Source organism: Amphiprion ocellaris, chromosome 10, assembly GCF_022539595.1.
Source record: "Amphiprion ocellaris isolate individual 3 ecotype Okinawa chromosome 10, ASM2253959v1, whole genome shotgun sequence".
Classification (NCBI taxonomy): Eukaryota; Metazoa; Chordata; class Actinopteri; family Pomacentridae; genus Amphiprion; species Amphiprion ocellaris.
Window position 1 is genome coordinate 18672777 of NC_072775.1, and position 17008 is coordinate 18689784.

The window sequence follows — 17008 nt, forward strand, 5'->3', positions numbered from 1 at the left end:
TCATACTAGCTTAAAATGATATGCATTTGTTCATAGACATACGCGTGGGATATTTTGTACACCAATATTGTCTTTATTACAAAATATTCAATAACCCAACTTTACACTGTACAAGATACAACATAGTTTACAGCTTTTTGGCTATTTACAAAAAAAGTATGATCTGCATATCAAAGTGAATATATCTAAAAAGGCAGGTTGCAATCACTGTAAGCTTATTGAGTAAGGCAAAAACTTGAAACATGATGTATTTACACTTTTGCAGATCAAGTGAAATTCCTATGCACTGATAAAGATACAGGCTATAAAGATATCTGAAGCACCTCATATTTCGGAGGCTGTATTTCTGAGAGATGTGCTTAAGCTTATATATTCTGAGGAGAACTCAAAGGGTAGCTTTAATATAATAAAAAATCAGTAGTAGAGTAATGTATGCCTGAAAGACGACAGCAGCCAGACACTGCACCACAGTTTCTGAAAGTGTGTGAATGAACATAGAGCATTTGAAACACCAAGACTAAGTCATGCATTTGTGGGAGTCGTGTGCTTATTATTATGTATGTGCTCTCTTCTGTGTGAATGAATGCCATCCTGAAGTCCTTTGGAATTCTCTGTATATGTTTGCACCAAATGCAGGGATGTGTTGGTCTTCTGTTCATGTTCTAAAGTACTGACTGGTCTAGATTTGGCATTAACTAGTGTCCATAGCAGCACACACCCAACCAGTCCATCCTACACACCTTTGCCTTTTTTCTGTGTGTCTCCCTTGCACAAGCCACATTACATTAAACCGCTGTGCATCAGGGCAAGACAAGAACATCAGATATTCGGGAAACCTTATTTTGTTTTTCCGAGGATTCAAAAAGACACTCTTTAGCTCTGCTGATGATATCTGAAAGCGCTGCATGCACCAAATATATTCAGCCTGCCGTGACATTTTCTTTCTTCTCTGGTGAGGCAATATAAGTAGCAAAACTCAAGATCTATGGAAAGCTCAATACTTTGGTTTTCTTTCAACACAAGTATCTTTACTATGGCTGTCAACTCTTAAAAAGTCATGCACTATTTAACTGTAAATATGTATCATAAAAAGTCTATTTCATCCAGTGAGCTCCGAGTATAAAAGAAAAGAGGATTTTGTGCTGTTTTGTTACCATTAAAGTCGATCACACATGCATACACACACACTCACAGGTACACACATGCATGCTTACATACATCAAAAAGAAAACAACACCATTTTACACTGTAAATAATGCAATGTATCCTTGGCATAATCAGAAAGACAGTGCAAAAGCAATAGCATGGTCAGTCTTTTTCTGATATCAATGCACATACCCCCCTGTACATGGAATATGTGCTACATACAGTATAAAACGAAGATGCGCGTTATACCTGGATCAGAGGGAACCCAAGAACACCGCAAATCTAATCATCTGCTATAGTGATGTTAAAAGAGGATTTGAGATTCTGGGTGCTTCTCTCTTCCTTCCACATTTTGTCTTCAAAGAGTGGCAAGCGGTTAAAAAAAAATGCCTAAAAGCAAGTATGATTGTCCTTATTATCACTTCATATCTCTGGAAGTTCAAATCCTGAATTAGCATATCCTGCACTGTGCCAGTAGCTCAGGATTTATAGGAAATACCTGGACAGCCCGGACTTCTCTCGGCCTCCAACCAGGGGTTTTCTTGCTGTATTTCACCTAAGTCTCGTCTTTCTTCCTACACTGCAACATCGGCAACAGCTGCCACAGCCTCGATTTTAATCTCCGTCACCTCTATGTCCTCTTCTTCCTCACCGACTGCGGGCACGCAGGGCGAGGGCAGGCATGTTGCTTGGCTGTTGCTGCTGTTGGCAGTGTGCATCTGAATGTTGCTACCCATGCTGGCATGAGCGGTGAGGCTGGCAGCGGAGGAGACGCTGCCCAGATTGGTGGGGACGCTGGTCTTCCCGCAGGAGTGGATCCGGCGCGCCAGGCTGGCAGAGCGCATCACCGAGGAAGTGGTCACAGTGCCCACACCCTGGACCTTCCCTTCCAGGAAGTAGGTCAGCATCTCACCTTTACCCTTTACGCTGACTTTGCCACGGCAGACCAGGTCATAGTTGGTGTTCAGTAGTCGATAAACCTCCTCAGTCACCTGAATCATAGAAGGAAATATAGATCTATAAGTAGTTTTGATATACGGTTGATACTTTAAGAAATGTCTCTTTTTAAATATCTTTTATTCCACCAAGCTCCACCTGTAAACAAAATATTTCTCATAATAGAACGTGACTGGAAGTGTTTTGTGCACCTGTATTTTTCCTGGTACTCCGGTGCTGTCCATACGACTGGCCACATTGACTGTGTTCCCCCAGATGTCGTACTGAGGTCTCCGTGCTCCGATCACCCCTGCAACCACTGGACCCACATTGATACCTGCACAAATGCACAGAACCAGAAACAAAATCATTTTAAACTGGTGCTTCACATGCTTACATTTTGATTTGCTCTGCAACTCAACCAGTGTTGTAGACTGTACAATACTGCAGACTTACCCACTCTCAGGACAAATTCATTGTATGACTGATAGTTGATTTCATCCAAGACGTCAAACATTTCGATGGCGTAGTCCGCTATTGTGCTCAAGTGGTCATAAATCGATTTTTTGGCCTAAAGAAGGCAAATACACCAAAGAGTTAGTATCTGTGCATGAGATTAATATTAAAATTCTCATCAGTAAAATGTAAAACATAAATTTAAATAGAAAAACACACAAAAAAAAAACCACAAATGAAACTCCACCTTGGTACCAATGGTGGGGACGAGTCCCACAGCTGCCATGTATGTACTGCCAATGGTTTTGATTTTCTCTATGTCTTTGTAGCACTCCTTATCCATGAGCTGCAAAATACACATTCAAATAACAAAACTGACACTGTTAACTAACTCCTACTAGTGTTGTTAAGTCAGGAAAAGCGTAAAAGATCACAGTCACACCTCGTCAAAGTCAGCAATGATCTCATTCAGTAGTCTCAGGCACTCCACTCCCATGTTGTTGCCATCCAGCTCGATGTAGAAATCATTGAAGTTTGGGATTGATGCAAACAGGACACCGACTTGCGCATAGGACTGATAGTACAGATCCTAACGGAAAAGAGGGAGTACATTATAAAACAGGTTCTCTGGTGTCTTCTTAGGTTGTTTTTGTTTTCTGTCTTTTTATCTACCTGTTGGTCTGTCTGCCTGCCTGCCTGTCTATTAGCGTGGCTCACCATGTTTCTGGGGTTTGACATTAAGAAGTGCTGAGCCACGTGTGCAGGCAGAAGATTGAAGAGGATCCTTCTGTTGTCCAGCTTTACTTTCTCCATTCCATCTCTTTCCTCTTCCGCCTGCCAGTAAATGGAGCACACAAAATATGCACACACAGCTGTAAGAACCGTGGCTTGTTCCACATTTTCACCACATGGGGTCAGTAAAAAGCCTTACGAGCCTCGCACCATAGACTGCTGCAGGCCTCATGGGAGGTTGAATAGACTTGGACGAATTAAATGACTAATGCTGCTAAATTAAAGGGTTAAATGGCTTAAAATTCATCTCCAACACTTCTGTTCCACTATGCAATACACTCAGTTCCAAATGAAACTGTGCCAAAACAAGCTTCTTACCCGTGTTTCTGCCAAAGAACAGACAGCTGGCAGCCTATAAATATACATCCTCCTCACATTACCCAATAGTTTATACATACCAAACCCAAAAAGACAGCATTTAGGCACTTATGTTAAAGCTTATATTGTGATAATAACATTTAAGCCTCTCAACATCCACAGACGCTCACGTGCACAGACACATCAATTGTCAAGTTCCTGACCTGCACAGCCCATAGGAAGTCCAAGCGTAGTTTGAGGTCAAGTTGCCTGGAGTGGAGGGCCAGGGCACTGACAAAGAGCAACAGAGACAGGATGGGCTCGTAGCCCCGGATGTGGAAGGACCCCCCACTGTGGAAGAGACCAACACACAAGTCAGCAGTGGACCAGACCACACAGAAAACTCCACAGGAGGGATGAATGGACCCCCCACGGTGTCCAGAGAGATGATGAGTAAAGTTTTACGAAAATAAGGATATTTCGGAAGGCCACAATCAAAACAAAAACCTTTGGGAAAATTTGCTTTTAATGTGGCTGAAATGTATTTTTGGAACATAAAATACATTATTCACTGATGAGTGACTGTATCTAAACAAAATGAGTTTTCCCCAAAGAGATCTATATTTTCCTAACAACCCTTTCAAATATAATCATTTTTCAATTGCAAATTTATGATCTGAGCTGCAATAAAAATTGGCCAGGCCTCTATAGAGTGGGCTGAAACGGCTAACGTGGTCCCATCATGCAGCCCACATTGTCCTTTCAAGCTTCTGATTTGGAAGTAATAAGCATGTGTGCTGCTTCAAAGGGTGGGAAATGAAAGAGTGTGTGGGCTGAAAACAAGCTACGACTCCTCCACTCACATACATCTCAGCACATGCACTGTAAATACTCATCCAACTCCGGGATATCTGTTTGTTCTTTCATTCAAGCAAATGCAAAACCATCGCTAGACATTCAGAGCCAATCACTGACTCTGATACTCGAATGACGTACATCATGCACGATGCATCATAATTGGACCAGTGGACTCTTACTTCTCCAGCAGGACGTGTGCAGTGCTGTCATGGAACTTCAGGAAGGGACAGAAATCTGAAGTGCGTGTTTGTGTTTGTGTGGTGTTGGTGGTCATGTTGTGCCGTGAAGCTCACTCTGCAGTCTTGCGAAAGCCGCTGAGCTCCAACACGGTGACATACAGCACCCCCAGAAGAAGCATTAGTGCCATCTTTGGCAACCAGGAGACACGCAGGAAAAGCGCCAAGGTGAGTGTGCCCACCACGCACGACAGGAAGGCGTAATGGGCGCCGTCGCAGGGCAGCTCTGCCATGGTGTGGTTGGCGCCGCTGTCCACATCGATTATGACGATGGAGCTGTTTGTGTTGGCACTGCCCCACAACCAGGGCATACAGCCCACCTGCCACAAGCAAACACAAAAAATGTAAGAGAACAATTCAGTGCTCGCCTACATTCATCGTAGGCCTGTCTGCATATGTTACAAGAACCATCCACTTCACAGAGTGTAAGCCGTTTTTATATATAGTGTGTTCATCACAAGTTAATTAGCAGGGTGGATTCAGCTCAAAGCATGGCGAATGTTTGGCCAGCAAGGTAGGTCATTTATGATGGATGACATTTTTTCTCACTTACCACACAGGCCTGGGCCACAGCGTAGATTAAGAGCACTATGAGAATACAGAGAACAGTGCGGATCTGAATAGTCAGGCACCCTGGAAAACACTGAACACACAAAAACATCAAAAATGTATTTTAAAAAATGAAAAAAAAAGAGACAAAGAGAGTATGAGGAAGACGGGCATTTAAAAAAACATATATTGTGCATATTTTATATAACACTATGTACGTTTACCTAATAATTCTATGAATATTATTAGAAGAAATCTAATGATGCGAGTCTGGAGCAGCATGAGGTAAGTACAATGAGTAAAGAACAGAGAGAGAGAGAGAGAGAGAGAGAGAGAGCAACAAAGTGTGAAAAACCTTCAGACTGTTGTGGTTTTCTTTGAGAATGACTATCAACCTCAACAAAAGCCGAAATTAACAGACAGCCATCTGAATTTAAATACAGCATAAAGTCTTAGAATGTAACCTCAAAGCCAGTCTATTGAATTCTTAATGTAAGGCCTTATGAAATACATTTACATTTTCTCTGTAGTCAGCAAAATATCCCATAGCAGAAAAAAAATATAGATTGAAGGAAGTCAGTTTTCTAAAGCACCTGATAATAAAAAAAATGGATCCATCAGTAGTTAATGCAATGATAAAAAAGTGAATGAGAAGGGGAAGGTGAGATAAGGATAAGAAAGCATTTGCATTTACCTGTATTCTAGTGATATGCAGGTACATGATACAAGCTACTAGGAAACAGATGGAGAAGACGAGAAGGACTAGTACCACTGTGCCCCTGAGTGGAAAAAAACAAGGAAAGAAGGAAATGGCAGTGTTAGAAAGACCCGAGTACGGAAAAGAGTAAATTAATAAAAAGAAATGGAGAAAAAAGGAATAAAGAAGAATGGAACAAGACTAGAATGTGTTTTACATACTGTGGTATGATGAGAAGATAGACAAGGCCAAACAAGGCAGCGAGGATCAGAGAGAGGACCACTGCACTGGTGAAGTACTCATCAGGAACCTGGTGGTACTGTGTAACGCCAGAGAAGCAAAATATTAAATGACAACATTCAGTCAGTGGCTTCATCCACTATTTCCTGCTGTAGAGGTGCAATATTTGTCTGTATTTTCTTAAATCCCTCACCCTCTGCTCACGCTCAGAGCACTTATACATGAGTGTGAGGAAGTTGAGGTCCGCCGTATCTGACTCGGTCTGGCGGGCCTCAATCAGCCGACCAATGTAGCGGTTGACCCGGGTTCTGGGGCTGCTCTGGATCAAGTTAGCCTGGTTAGCGTTGGTGCGGTTCCTCAGCTTCTGTGGAGCCGTCCGCATGGCCCTCCGCTGGTGGGACGAAGAGAAATGTTCACTGAAAATGTAGAGCCTGAATAACAGTAGTTTGATAAATAGGCTGCAATGCAGCACCCTGTATTATCTGCATTACTAGAGAATTATCATATTAGGAACAAGGGTGAATAAGAGTCAACAATAAACATTATACTTATTATACTTTCAAATTAGGACATTGCCTTCACACTTAACTTCATTACTGAATGCACCCTGCTGTGTCTAAGTGTCTTCAGCAGCCAAAGCGAGCAGCTTTGCAAAACACTGGGCATTGGAGCAAAGCCAGAGAGTTAACATGGCAGAGCGGATGTTTGTGTGTCTGCGTGCATATGTGTGTGTTTCTGTGTGTGTGTCTCTGTGCATGTAAGTGAGCATGCTGCCTGAAGTGTGCAGCTCAGCACAGTAGGAGAGCAACGGGTGAACAAGGATCATCAGAGTGTTCATGAGTTCATGACATGACATGGATGTGTGCAGCTCACAGACTCCATTGATTTCATCCTTTTCTGTCTTTCCCTGCTTCATTCTTTCTGTCTTCTTTGCGCCTGTCTATTATTACTTTGTTTGTGCTTTATCTCCATGCTTCTATATACTCCTCTGTACATTTTCTGCTGCCATATATTATTTCACGACCTTTCCTTCTTCCTTCCTGCCCATTTTCTATATATTCATCCTTGCTTCCTTCATTTCTTTTCCTAATGCTTCCAAATTCTTCCCTGCATTCTTCTGTTTTCCCTCCTTTCATCCATCCTTACATTTTCACTTCTTTTCCTTCCCTGTTACTGTTAGTCTTCCTTCATGCATTTCTTCTTGTGCCCCCAATTCTATTCTGTTTTTCTCTGTGCATCCCTCATATCCTTTTTGGGTTATTGAAAAGGCAGCAACACAGTGGCCTGCAGATGGTGATTTCTCCTTCCATATTGTGCTCAGTGTAACACAGGACACATCATGCAGTCATGTCTGCTGCACCAAAAATCCTATCCATTCATCCCTTGTCCCTCATATCGCTCACCTCTGTGCTTCGAATGCATATGTTATTTCATTTTGCACAACTGTGTGTGGTGTGAATGTAAAATTACCATTCAGTGGAAGCTTTATGTATGACATAACCTGTCACCCCTTTCCATTTTTCTGTTTTACACTAATCTGAACTCTGTCTACCATGTGAGGAGGCTGTCATCACTGGTAACGTAGACACGAGGGGACACACAAGCATGGAGTGTAGCTACAACACTGAGGGCAACATTATAAAAGCAGGAAGATGATGCTCATTCAAGCTTTCATAACACATGTTTAAATTTACAGCAAAACGGCGCTTGACAAATATGTAACACCCTGTCTATGTGATTCTATCCCAAACTGGGCGAGCTACACAAACACACACACACAAATGTCGTTATACTTATAAGCTTAAACATTACTGCCACAGACCTAACAAACCCTTATCTTAGTCTTAACCCAAGAAAAAAAATATTAACTTTGAGTGTACTATTTTTAGGGGTATAAATCCTGATATGCAAAGGTGTGAACTTGCTCTGTATATATCCACAGCACATGAATGCATTTACTGCTCACACACTCACACACACACACACGTGCACACACATGCACCTGGAAATCCATGTTAAAACAGCCGGTGCAGTAATTGTACAGCTGCCAGACCACATGATTTCTTTACAGACACACAAGGTCAAATAAGCTCTTTAACAGTTAACCAGATTCCCAGTTTCACTGACAGTATATACAGGGGAATCAGTGCTTTGGTCTCTGGCAGGACCAACATACTAATGTCATTATAACTAATAGGATCGTGCGCTGCGATAACATCTCTCCATCAAACTCAATTCCCTAAGGATATAGAATCCACCCTGTAAAAGCCGTGTATCTGAAGATATTTGAAGTTTGGGCATCTTTTAAAATAATCACAAAACTGCATTATTTTTTCACTAGTTCATAAAACAAAATCGTAGCTCACAGATCAACAAAAAAATATTTATATTTTCTGTTGCCACTAAAATAATGCTTAACTGTAGGCAAAATAGAAAAATAGAAGTCAAACTGCCCAGAAAATGACTGGAGGACCTTTTGAGGAGCATTTTAAGCATCGTCAAGCCTTACTAGGAGTTCACACTAGCTGTACTGCAAGGATCACTGCATGAGTGCAATGTTCAATGAATAGACAAACAGCATTGGTGTAACGGCGACAGATATGGAACCATCTATCCATTATCTACGTCCCCATGTGCACATAACTGACAAAACACAACTAAATCATGAACAAAACAGCATATACACTTTGTGGCTCCTCTAGTGTTTGCCTGAGACCCTGTTCTATGGAGCTTAAGCTTATGTCTGAAACAAATTTGCATTGCAAAAGGCCTGAAGTGAGTTTTTTTTTTTTTTTTTTTTTTTTTTTTTTACAAGACACAACAATAAAACTTCAATAAAAGCAATAATTTCCTGCAGGTCAACATGAATAACAACAAGAAAGATTGAAGTTGGGGTTTAAATAAAGAGATCGGTTCACATTCAAACAAGCCTTTACTAAATAATTCTTACATTGTACCAAACTCTAGATTGTATATCTTTTAGTAAATCACAGCACGAGACAAACACAGAAACGTCAACACAGACACAGAGTTTATACCTTATCACCGTCCTCGCAGTTCATGACATTGGAGAAGGGAATCTCAGCCTTGAACATCTTCCTGCAGTGCATAAGCTGCACTAGTAAGTAGCACACAGTTTTGAACTTCATCTTTTTGGCGGGCTTTATATCCGAAAGAATCAATCCTGGGAATATCTGTCACCAGATAAGAAATGGGAACAAGGATTAAGTCATGATACCCGACACAGTAGCATATATTATATAAGGGTCTATAACTCATGCACAGGCACTGGACAGTATGCACGTGTACACATGCTCATGCACACACGATCGCAAATCATTATCACCAGGCTCAGGAATTTAACTAGAAAGCTGTTAAAATAAGGTAGGTCAATCCCTTAGGTGATTTTAATAGTATTAGGAAACCGCTGCCCTCGTTTCTCTGTCAAAAAGCTGTCTTAGGAAAAGTGATGAAGAGTAATGGTGCGTGAAAGGGTTTAAGGAAATGTTTGTATGTCATTTGTAATAAGAAATATATGTATTGTTTGGTACACAAAGCTGCCCCTAAGCGGGAGTCGCAGCCTATTCAGCACATGTCAGGGCACATCTTTTCTCTGAGCCATGACTTTGATGAAGTTGAACCCTCAGCTATATTAAGAGGATTAGCAAAGTCTCTCACATATAAAAGAAAAATGCACGCAACTGCGATGTTACTGGTTCGCAAAAGGAACCGAGTAACCTATGAGCAAGCCTTATGTTGCATAACATGGAACCTGCTGGAAGAAATAATAAGGAGAGAGGAGAGGAGAGGAGAGGAGAGGAGAGGAGAGGAGAGGAGAGGAGAGGAGAGGAGAGGAGAGGAGAGGAGAGGAGAGGAGAGGAGAGGAGAGGAGAGGAGAGGAGAGGAGAGGAGAGGAGAGGAGAGGAGAGGAGAGGAGAGGAGAGGAGAGGAGAGGAGAGGATGCCTTATAGAGTTATATAGAAACAAGACTGAAATTCCCTCTCCAGCTGCTTGTGGCACATCTGTTGGAGATGTGCGTGTTTCATGTGTATGCACTGACACACACGTATCTCTGGAAGTTTGTCAGACTGTGTAAATTTGAGATGATGTATGCCCCGGGCTGTTTTCTCTCTCTCTGTCTCACTCTCTTTATAGCCCCAGTTCAATCTATTACAAGCTGGAAGTGAGATCAGCTCAACAAGAAATGTGTGAGAGCTCCATCGAAGGACGTTAGATGCTGTAGTCACACTACTCTATATTCCCAGCTGGCTTAAAGATCTCAGCACAGAGGTAACAACTGGTCATGATAAGCCTCCTTTGCTATTCCAGCCTACTCTGACTTACCATAGAGGTCCATTAATATGGATTAGCATACTGCAGAAGCTATAGAGAACACTGTCTAGGTATTAGAAGGTTCAGCTGAGGCCACAGTCTAATAGTCAGTGTCATCTGAGGCTCTTACTAAAGTAGAACAACTACTGCTATTAATTTCATATTTTTTCTTCTAGTTAAACGTGCATTCCTCAGCATAAAACTGCAATAAGATACCTTCCGTCGGTGAGATGGCACTATAAAGAAGGTTTCTATTTCATGTTTTTGGAGGAAGGCGTTCCTTTCATGACCATTTCCAGGCTCCACCTCATAGTCTCCGTTTAGGCACTCGAGCGTAGATCTGGTGATGTGAACTTTCCTGTGGCACAAACATGGAAAGCACAACACATGATGCACAAAAAATTCTGAGGAGGTCATTTGCAGAAGATTCAAATGTCAAAGCAGAGGGTCAAAACAAGTTCTGAAACTGTGCTTGGGCAGAACCAGACATGATCTATCTCTTCTTCCAATTGCCAATTTAAAATGCTCCATGCAAGTTCAAGAAATATGTAGATAAATCAGTTGTGCTGAGGTGTTTTCCTTTATTTTTTTCTACACTTCAAGTATGATCAATACGTGTGTTTCCATTTCGAAGATGCCAGAGATGATTCCAGTTCCAGTTCTTTTCTCTTGGAAGTTTTGATTTAATTTCCTGTCAGGTTGAGGTGTGTCTCCTCTGCAGTTTGCCTTGTTTTCTGATTTGTCCAAAATCAACTGCCTGTATTTTAACAATATCGCCATCAAAACAGTAAAAAAAATGTGACAAATATTTACTCATTTTTCCAGAGCACAACAATAGAGACAAATGGTGTCCATGGCTGTTGAGGCTCATACTCCTGTAATGTGCTCAGTACTGACCCAGGTAGTCCTCCTGCCTCCATCACATTGGCCAGGGTCACATCATTTGACCACACATCATATTGCCATTTCCTGAGGCCCAGAACTCCACACAGCACCCGACCTGTATGTAGGCCCACACGCATGTTTAGGTTGACTTCTGTGGCTTCTGCTACTGACCTGTAGGGAAAGAACATACGGAGGGAGGACATAAGCTACAGTATATTTATACATATATATATATATATATATATATATATATATATATATATATATATATATATATATATATATATATATATATATATATATATATATATAAAGTTACAGTATCTCTATAATTAGACAGAGCAGCACAGAAGAGATGCACAAGAAATACAGCCCAACGTGACCCTTATAATGCATTATGATGTGCTTTACTCTACATAAACAATGTACTTACTGAATTTGATGCCTATGTACACTAATAATAATTTAATCTGCCAAACTAGACTTGTTCATAAACTGAAATGCACACATAATATTGAAAGGAGCATTTGTTCGCAGTTTGTAATATTAACCACTCTTATCATGATCCACGCAAATCGTAGCTACTATTAGAGGCAACCTTTTATCTACAATAACTGAGGTCAGATGCACATCCTAAATTAAGGATACAAAATCAGTAACTACAAGCATTTTTTAGAAATAGATACCTTTCCAGATGTGGACAAAAACTGTTCAGAAACACTGCTTTGTTCTTGCAACCAAAAATAGATCAAAAACAAAAAAAAGATGGCTACGATGAGCATTTCTATTTAATCAGTGTTGGAGAAAAAGTCTAATCTTAATTAACAGGCTTTCAGTCGAATCATGAAAGTATCTGATTTAATCGTCTGCTGCGTCTCTAACTTTCCTATTTCGGTCCTTATTTTGCTTCCAAATTATCTAGGCTATGAACGGAAAACAAACGCTTTCCAACTCAATAAAAAAAAATAAAAAATAAAGCAGCTTCTCTTCTTTCTCCATTAAAGACTTTTCTCTCCACCAACTGCAATTCAGCTTGCTCAGATGCTCGGTGTTAGAATTCAGTGTACTAAGAATAAAACAAAGATTAAATATGTCTTTTTGACTTTCGGTGCCTCTTCAGTCTAGAATGTTAACATTGTTCTCAGGTCGCACATGAAAACCAGATGACAGCCTAATAGAAGACTCACGTTATCGTGTCAATCATGTCCAGACCCATCTCCACACAGCAGTGGGCGTGGTCGGTCTTGGGCTGGGTCAGTCCAGACACACAGTAGTAACAATCCCCCAGGATCTTAATCCTGCGACAGTGGTTCTCCTGTCAATCAGGAAGACAGATTGAAGAGAGAAATAGTGATCCCACGTCCTCCTCCGAGCAGATGAATCACAATGAGGCAGGCAGCAACAAAAATCATCCTCATCCATACATTTCATAGAATAAAAACTGGTTACAGCAGTTATACACTCTCAAAGTATCAAAAACTAACATTTATTCATTTTGGTGAGCTTAATCACTGTTAAAGCACAATAATAGGGTGCAGAATTGCAGCCTTCCTCTGGTTAAGTCACACAAGTGGCGTCAAAAACCAGGGGCACTTGATTGAAAAATTCTGGCGTTTAATTATAATTTATCCATTACACTGATTATGCCGATCCATATCTAGGAGTGTAATTTGTAAGAATAGCTTGAAGCTATCCAAGGCAATCTCTGAGGTTGACTGAGCTTATGGTGCAGTTAGGTCTAAATGTTTAAATGTAACATCTATATCATAGCGCTGTAAAATTCAAATGTCAAAATCTATTATTCTTCAACATTTAGAGCAAATAGCAGATGAAGCTACATGTACAAAATGTGTTACCCTGTGAGGAAGACAACACTGATGGATTTGTAGAAGGAATACAGATTTTGTCCAGCATTCATAGATAGAGGATATAGATAGATAGATAGATAGATAGATAGATAGATAGATAGATAGATAGATAGATAGATAGATAGATAGATAGATAGATAGATAGATAGATAGATAGATAGATAGATAGATAGATAGATAGATAGACAGACAGACAGACAGACAGACAGACAGACAGACAGACAGACAGACAGACAGACAGACAGACAGACAGACAGATAGATAGATACTTTATTAATCCCGAGGGAAATTTAAGATGTAGATATTCCATTAAAAATCAGCTGTTTCCAGCTAGAATAGTCATTTAGCTAACAATGTCTAGACTGTACTCCTGATTAATTTGATATTATTTTCATTGGAAAAAAAGATTTTCTTTCAAAATAAGGACATTTCTAAGAGATCCCAAACTTTAGTGAAATGAAAGATTTGTAATTTACTAAGTTTTCTTCAGTGGGCCCATTGGTGTTTGAGAGTTCAAGTCAGACAAATGCACAGATACGTCTTCAAATTTTTAAAACGGTCACAGTGTCTGAGCTAAAAATTCTCATCAAATAAACCTTAATTCAACTCAAGTCTGCAAAGCATCTTTTTTTTATCTAAGTGTTCTAATGAACACCAGCGTCCCAGTTAATGTGTCATAGGCCATGCCATGTGGGATCTGGACCATGCTGGCATTCTTACATTTTTCATAGGTGCTTTTCCTATGAACGACCAAAACAACAGAGATCAAAAATCGCTTAAGGAAAGGTTTAACATTTTCTGGTCAAGAATGCGATCGGAGGATTGATACAACTGTCATGCAAACAGATAGCTTAGCAACTTTTTGTTTTCCTCACTTGTAATGTTTGTGCTAAGCTAAGGTAACTCGCTGTTGGCTTTAACATCCTATTTAGTGGATGAAAGTGGTATCGATCTTCTCTCTAATCTACAGTAATTAAGTTACAGTGTGGTTAGTTACAGCTTAAAGAAAGAATTACTAATAACACCAGCTACTGTATAACTGTATGGTTCTGGGATGCTAATGCGACACATCAACCATATTTGAAAAAGTTATCAGAGAAGAAGATGAACGTGACTGTGTGTCACATGCAGCCATACAAATCAATAGAGTAACAGATGAAAATTAAGGAAAGAGAGAATAATGAGTCTCCGCACGGACAGATGTTTGTACGTCTTGATCATTATCTCCTGTAAACTCTTGAGATTTTGAACTTACACCAACACTAAAGTGGCTCCCACAATATGGTGCTAAATCAAAGGATCAGTCTCACTTTAGGGAATAAGGTGAGTCACACTCACTCTTTAGGGACAATACACAGTAGCATGAAGAGACAGCTTACAAATATAACCCATTATTAGAGGATATGAGCAACAGACATTCATTTTACCAGGGAGACCAGGTTACCGTGGGCGCCTTCTCATAACCCTTTATTGTTTCCATGGAGGTAATGGGATTGCTGGCCACGCATGTGAAGAGCACAAAGACTCATAATTATGCACATCGGTGGGCACAAGACAAGATGGATGCTCTATTTTTAACATGGAAACCATGTGAGTTTCAGTATAGCAGGAGAGCTAGGACCTGATAGCAACATGTACTGTGTTTGTCCTGTGGAACCTCCACCTGCTGTGGTCATAGAGTGTTCCGTGGTGTGGAGGCTGTTCATGTGAAATACATCCAGTGTTAGACACACAGCTAAGGAAAGAGTACAATTCTCTAACAGTACGCTGAGCAGCTTTCATAGTATTTGCCTGGAAAAGACATGTTCTGTTAAACTAGTGTCCTGAATTCCCAATTGATTTAAATGAGAAATGAAAATTATTCAAAAACAATAATTAGATAAATACTGTACAAATACATCATACCTTTATGTAAATACAATATAACATATAATTATACATATTTTCACCCAGTGTTTACTATATTTCGAGGACAATATTAATAATGACTACATTTCATACATATTTAGTGCCTCTGCAAGATAAGAAAAATAAACTATTTCACTGGTCTTGGTTATCTTATTGTACAGAGTATGCCTTTCTAGATTTGACATACTCTTATTTGCATTCAGTAAAATTGTATTTTTGCCTGTATTTTTTTATTTTTCTACCTCTGTTTTCACTTATGTACTTTGGGCTATTTTCCTTTACTTTTTTTCTTGTCTCTTGATATTTAAATTCAACACAAAAGAAGCAAGTAACTGATACATATATTTTCAGCCCTGCCTGGGTGAGTTCAGTGTGTGGCCTGCTGTACTGCCAGATGATGTTAGAAATGGTTGAAAAGTAAAACCATAATTTAGGGATTTAGAATATTTTATTCATTTATCAAAGCCAAATTTTAAGTGGCTGTGTTTGGTTTCCTCATACCTGTAGCCAAAATAATATCAAGCACCAGTCCTAAAAGGTTAATTTCCTTCTTAAGGATATAAAAATGTTATTTCCATCGATCTTGTAATAATCTACAAAATTCAAAATCTCTATGCTAAAATTAATAACTAAATTAGCTTAATTTCAAAGAATTTGTCTAAATAATGAAAGCACTGAGCTTCATTTTAAATTCGTTTTTTTTACTGTATCATTCTAAAGATGAGTCTTGACTCAAGCAAAAGTATTACATTACACAGGCCAACAAAAAAAGACAAGATTATTTGCTCACTAAGTAAATTTGTCATCCTGTGAGCTGCATCTTCATTTATTCTCCTATACAGTGGGTACAGGGAGTTTTTACTTATGACACTTAAATACTCTCTTCTTCATGTTTGTCATAGCAGAGGCACTGAGGCCTCTTCAGGGTAACTCAGGGCAAAGTGGAGCAGTAACAGATGGTGCTATAGTGAGGCATGACTGAAGCTACAGGAAGCAGGGGAAGCCCTGGTACTTACAGAGTCTCCTACTCTGTACTTTTCCTGTGCTAATCTGCAGTGTGAGAGCTTAGGAACGGATTCAGACCCAAGCAGGATTACTGCTGTCATGTGACTGAAGCATTGTGGGCAATCTGGGTGGTCATCAGTACAGAAGAAAGATGGGTACACAGTGTATTAGAGACAGGTGGAGTTTGGCACCTTTTATATTTTCATTTAGAAAGAAAGCACAACTAACAGCAATTTTCAGATCCCAGTTTAAGTCCTGTTTTTAATGAGGTGGTGCAGTCATATTGCCAGGCACCTACATAGAGTAAACCCATATGCTTGCAGGAATGCAAATTAGCCAACAAGTCTGTGCACAGAGACAAAGACACAAATGCAGGGAATGGGGAACATTCGGAAAATGATTATGAAGAAAAAAGATGAGGCAGCAGCAAGTAGCAGTTCATTTCAAGTCCCTGAAGGACAGAGCAGTGCATATTCTGAGACAAAGACAGAGATCACTGCTGTGCTGATGAGGTTAAAGATTAGAACTTCCACTCCTGTAACTGTGGAAGGTTGAAAGGTCAAAAGACAGAAGGTGTGTTTGCAACTACCTGCCTCTGAATCTGTCCTCTGTTTGACCACAGTAGCAGCACTATGTTCAAAAACATTTTTGCTGATTTTAATTGCAAGTAATCACACTTTTTATGCATTTTGTATTAGGCTATTACATATTTTCAGCATTATTTCATTCCACCTTGGCTAGTTGAAGTATTTTCATGTCAACATTTCATCAATGCAGACAGGCAGTGATTTATTACAAGGGGT

At 40.0% G+C, this 17008-nt stretch overlaps 1 protein-coding gene across 2 annotated transcripts in view; it reads right to left on the reverse strand.

The window, feature by feature from the left end:
- Window positions 1-50: 50 nt before the first annotated feature.
- The window catches only part of LOC111568697 (adenylate cyclase type 1-like), a 36062-nt gene continuing 19104 nt past the window's right edge, over window positions 51-17008 (reverse strand). Inside the window, exons 5-20 of one of the 2 annotated variants that reach the window (XM_023270464.3) lie at window positions 12612-12739; window positions 11437-11595; window positions 10756-10897; window positions 9246-9401; window positions 6401-6598; window positions 6189-6286; window positions 5965-6049; window positions 5275-5364; window positions 4779-5041; window positions 3852-3978; window positions 3211-3372; window positions 2981-3127; window positions 2786-2884; window positions 2539-2653; window positions 2295-2419; window positions 51-2138 (exon numbers count right to left, since the gene is read on the reverse strand). In XM_023270464.3, the coding sequence (XP_023126232.2) occupies window positions 1722-2138; window positions 2295-2419; window positions 2539-2653; window positions 2786-2884; window positions 2981-3127; window positions 3211-3372; window positions 3852-3978; window positions 4779-5041; window positions 5275-5364; window positions 5965-6049; window positions 6189-6286; window positions 6401-6598; window positions 9246-9401; window positions 10756-10897; window positions 11437-11595; window positions 12612-12739 (2511 nt within the window). In that variant the 3' untranslated portion in view covers window positions 51-1721. The remainder of the gene's footprint in view (window positions 2139-2294; window positions 2420-2538; window positions 2654-2785; window positions 2885-2980; window positions 3128-3210; window positions 3373-3851; window positions 3979-4778; window positions 5042-5274; window positions 5365-5964; window positions 6050-6188; window positions 6287-6400; window positions 6599-9245; window positions 9402-10755; window positions 10898-11436; window positions 11596-12611; window positions 12740-17008) is intronic. The other variant, XM_023270465.3, reaches the window with a different exon arrangement.